Genomic DNA, 3,844 nt, shown 5'->3' on the forward strand with positions numbered 1-3,844 from the left:
CTTCATAGAACAGACTTTGGCTTCACACCACCAACAAAAGAAACAGAAGCAACGGAAACACCTGGAGATGAAATCAATTTTCTGCAAGACAGTCAGCATTTTCCACCTTCTCATCAGCCACCTCGCAAACACAGGGACCACAGCCTGAAACCGCCAAGACCCGATGGGACACGATGAGAGATGGACACCAGCTAACCTGGCTCTCCTCACCAGCAGCCAGCACTCACGGGAGCCCTAAGTTTCCACTGCATTTGTGCTGCGTGGATCTTGACAGCTCGGCATGTGAAGCTGCTCTCTGCAATTGTCATCAGTGGGTTTTTTTGTCTTTTACACACATCAAAAACCTAACGCCATGCTGAGCTTGCAGTGAGCATCGCTTGTGCCCCACCAAGAAGCAGGGCTGGGAGGGGGTGAGCTGGAGGACCCCAAGGACAATCCCCTTCCACAGAGGCTAAAGAGCTGCCACGGTCATCCTTGAGATCCCTTGCTCCCCTCCTCTGAGCTGCCTCCTCTGCCTGCCAAAAGCCCACGGCTTGGCTGCATTGCGGAGGTCCCAGGTGGCATCCCTTGGATGAGAATATAACCATGGCTGGGTTTGCACAGTGCTGACCCTCCGCCTGCTATGGGGTGACTGAGCCTTGCCATGTGCTCAGCAAATGGGCAATGAGGAGAGATGAGCTCTTTACAAGAAATTTGGATCCATCCCCATCAAATTTTCCTGATCAGAAAAACACAGGGAGGGCACTAAATCACCACCTTCTGAAGCCTAATTCTCCTCATCTCCTTGATGAGAGCAAATGAAAGAAATGGCAATAACAATAAAAAAACTAAACCAGATGATCTTCCAGGAAGAAGGTGAAATGCTTCTAAATCGTGGGAAAAATTATCCGTTGTCACAGAGCTCCTCTCACCATGTGGCACAAGGAAACTTCTCTATTACACTGCTTTTCTAATTACTGCTTTTCCTGTCCGTTGAGGCACATTGTGTGTTTTTCAAAGGTCTCCTTGGCTTATGGAGGGCATGTAACCCTGAGGGCAGAGCCCTGCCACTAGCCCACGACTAGTGACACGACTAGTGGGGAATTTTTTGGACTTTTGGGAGTAAAAGAATTGGCAGAAAGGAGGAACAGGGGAAGGAGAGAAGTACAGAAGAGGAGTACAAAATTAAAAGTGACTTTTCTTTTTCTCTTTTGGCCTTTTCTTTTTGCAAGTTAAAAGAGAGAAAGAAAAAAAAAGACAACAGAGAAATGAAGCAGCTGGATGGACAAAAATCCCATTTTCTTTTTGAACGGTTTCAGTTTTCTTTGTAAACTTGAAAACTTTCTGCAACTAAACCAGAATAAAAGCATAAATAGAAGAAAAAACACAAAAAAAAGATGCACTCTGAAATTATTTGGTTATAGAAGGCAAACAGCCCAACAAATAGAAAGCAACGAGCTCTTTGCTTAAGCAAACTCTTTAGGATCTTCCTGTGGTATTCGCCTATTTTATGTATGGTTAGAGAAAGGATAACAATACTCTGAACATAAGCCCGAGGAGCTGCAGAAAACTTGGGCTGTGGAAAGCTGCAAAATTCCCCCGAAAGCACAACCATCCATTGCATTACAGGGAGGTTTAACTGCCAGCTGCTGTGGAGCTGGCCCACAAGAGACACAAGCCAGCTCCTGCCTTGAGATCCCTTTTTTTTTGCAGCAAGGAGCATGCTTTGGCATTTGGCTATAAGGTAGTTTTTCAAAATTGTTATGGGGAAAATCTTATCTTTAGTAGATGTTATGGTACTTTCTTCTGTGGTTGCCAAAAATGTGCTGAAATGTCTGCGGCCAGACCTTCAAACCAAGTGACCTGATGTAAGCCATGAAAACACAAGCCAGTCTGCACACAGACGGTTGTTAATACGGTGTGAGCCAGCACATTCAGCAAAGCATCAGGACTGGAGTCCCCAAAACCTAATGCCTCCAGCATCCATCCTTCTGCAGCCTGGACAACGGGGAACGTTTTAATCTTAAAAGCACCTGGGGGAAAGATTGTCATTTGCTGGTGCCACCTTCCCCACGGCGAGGAGGACCCAGCCACACATCTCAGGGCTCTGTACTGAGCAGCTCAGCAGGTGGGAAAAGCAAGTCCAGGAGCAGAGCAGCGCTGGTGGGGACCACAGACCCAGAAATGTTGTGGCAGCATCCAAGACTTCTCTGTCTCTCAAAGAAAACTTCAAGCCCCTCAGATAGGATTGGCCCTGATTGCTCAGCAGCCAGCCTTTGCAGTCTGCAGTCTCCAGCAATAGGAAAAAACTTTCTGATTTTGTCGAAATGCCTTCATCAGACTTACCCTCCTTCAGCTCTCGATCTGGTTTCGGCATGGGTTTCTTCGCCAGGGACAGCCGGGGCCCATCCTCTGGTTCACTGCTAATACTTGATGGGACACTGAGGAGCAAGAGAGAAGAACAACATCATGACTTTGGCCACAGGTCGCCAGTTGTGGGAACTGGGCTGGTTTGCACCCTTCGGAAACCAATACATGAAAAAATATGGGCAAATCGGTACTTTGTGCAAATGTCAGAACCATACAAGTAGAATCCCTCACCATCTTATGGCAAGTTGTGTTCATCTGCTGATGGGAACAACAGTTTCCACCAGCAAAGCCCAGACACCAACAAACCTGAGCAGCACCCCTCGCCTCATCAACCAAATTCCCTCCAGACCAACGCTGGTTTTGAGGCACCCAGCTAAAATAATGTGCTTGTGGGAATGTTTGTAATGGCAAGGGGCAACAAGCCCTAATTCAACCACGATGGAGTGCTGGGGTGGATGGGCAGCACCCCCCGAGTGGCAGGCTGGAACCCCATCACGGGCACATCCCCTTCACCCCAGTGCAGGGACTGGGGAATCCATGGGCTCACCTGTGCTCATCCTGTCGGGCGCCGTACCTGTTCCAGTAGTTCTGCAGGAAAAGAAGAGAGGTCGTGCATCTTAATTTAATGCTCCAGCTGAAGGCAGGGAGCTACCTGCTCAGCCTCGCACCTGGGGACATCAGCCAGCCTCTCCGGTATGGATCCATCCCACACGACTTTGGGCAACTGTCTGGGCTCACCCAATTGACAATGTAACCCCAACCCAAACTGGCATCGGGTGATGAGTACCGAGGGAGGCCGGCTTCCCAGCCTTCTCTGTCCCACCCTATCACCACGGCAGTGGCTGGGACACAGCCAGACATCATGGCAGGACAGCTGGACCAAGCTGCATCTGCTTCTCCTTCACGCCAGGAACAGCTGCCTTCCTTGCTCTGCCATCACCATTCTCCCATAAGGAACAAACCAGCCCAAGACCCAGCTCCTCAGTCACCTACACGGGACTCGCTCTATAGGAGAGAGAGAGGGGGAAGCGGGTCCTATAGCTGTGAACTCCCAAAGCTCCTTGCCACGGCCAACCCAGGCATTACCGGCTCCGTGTAGGTGTATCCGAGGCCGGCCGCAGCCACCTGCAAGAGGTGGGACTCCAGCTTATGACGCTGCAGCAGCATTTTTGCTTCCTGAAAAGAAGAGGAAAAGAGGAGCAGTTGCACGTGTAGCTTTCACGAAAGACAGGCAATGCACCTCTGCTGCAAGAGGGGTTTGCTTTTCATGCAACACTGCAGACTCCTATGGGGCAAGGGATGCTCGGGTCATGCCTTAGATCAACCCTGGACCGAGGGCTGAGCCCCTCACCACATCACAGAAGGGGAGGTGTCCAGCAACTCATTCTGGAAGCCTGACTCCCCAAAATACATGTCCATAGCTGGCAGAGAGTGCTGAGTACCTTGGAAAGCCTCTAAATACCTGGGAAAGAGGCTTGCCCGGGGGGGGGGGTCG

At 50.1% G+C, this 3,844-nt stretch overlaps 1 protein-coding gene across 1 annotated transcript in view; it reads right to left on the reverse strand.

Annotated features, from left to right (window-relative positions):
- Positions 1-3,844, reverse strand: part of LEPREL1 (leprecan-like 1) — a 15,495-nt gene that overhangs the window by 4,887 nt on the left and 6,764 nt on the right. Inside the window, exons 5-7 of the mRNA XM_010086431.1 lie at positions 3,436-3,525; positions 2,897-2,937; positions 2,326-2,420 (exon numbers count right to left, since the gene is read on the reverse strand). Coding sequence (XP_010084733.1) covers positions 2,326-2,420; positions 2,897-2,937; positions 3,436-3,525 — 226 coding nt within the window. The remainder of the gene's footprint in view (positions 1-2,325; positions 2,421-2,896; positions 2,938-3,435; positions 3,526-3,844) is intronic.

The sequence above is a fragment of the Pterocles gutturalis genome, unplaced genomic scaffold (genome assembly GCF_000699245.1).
Source record: "Pterocles gutturalis isolate BGI_N339 unplaced genomic scaffold, ASM69924v1 scaffold3646, whole genome shotgun sequence".
In the NCBI taxonomy this organism is placed as follows: Eukaryota; Metazoa; Chordata; class Aves; order Pterocliformes; family Pteroclidae; genus Pterocles; species Pterocles gutturalis.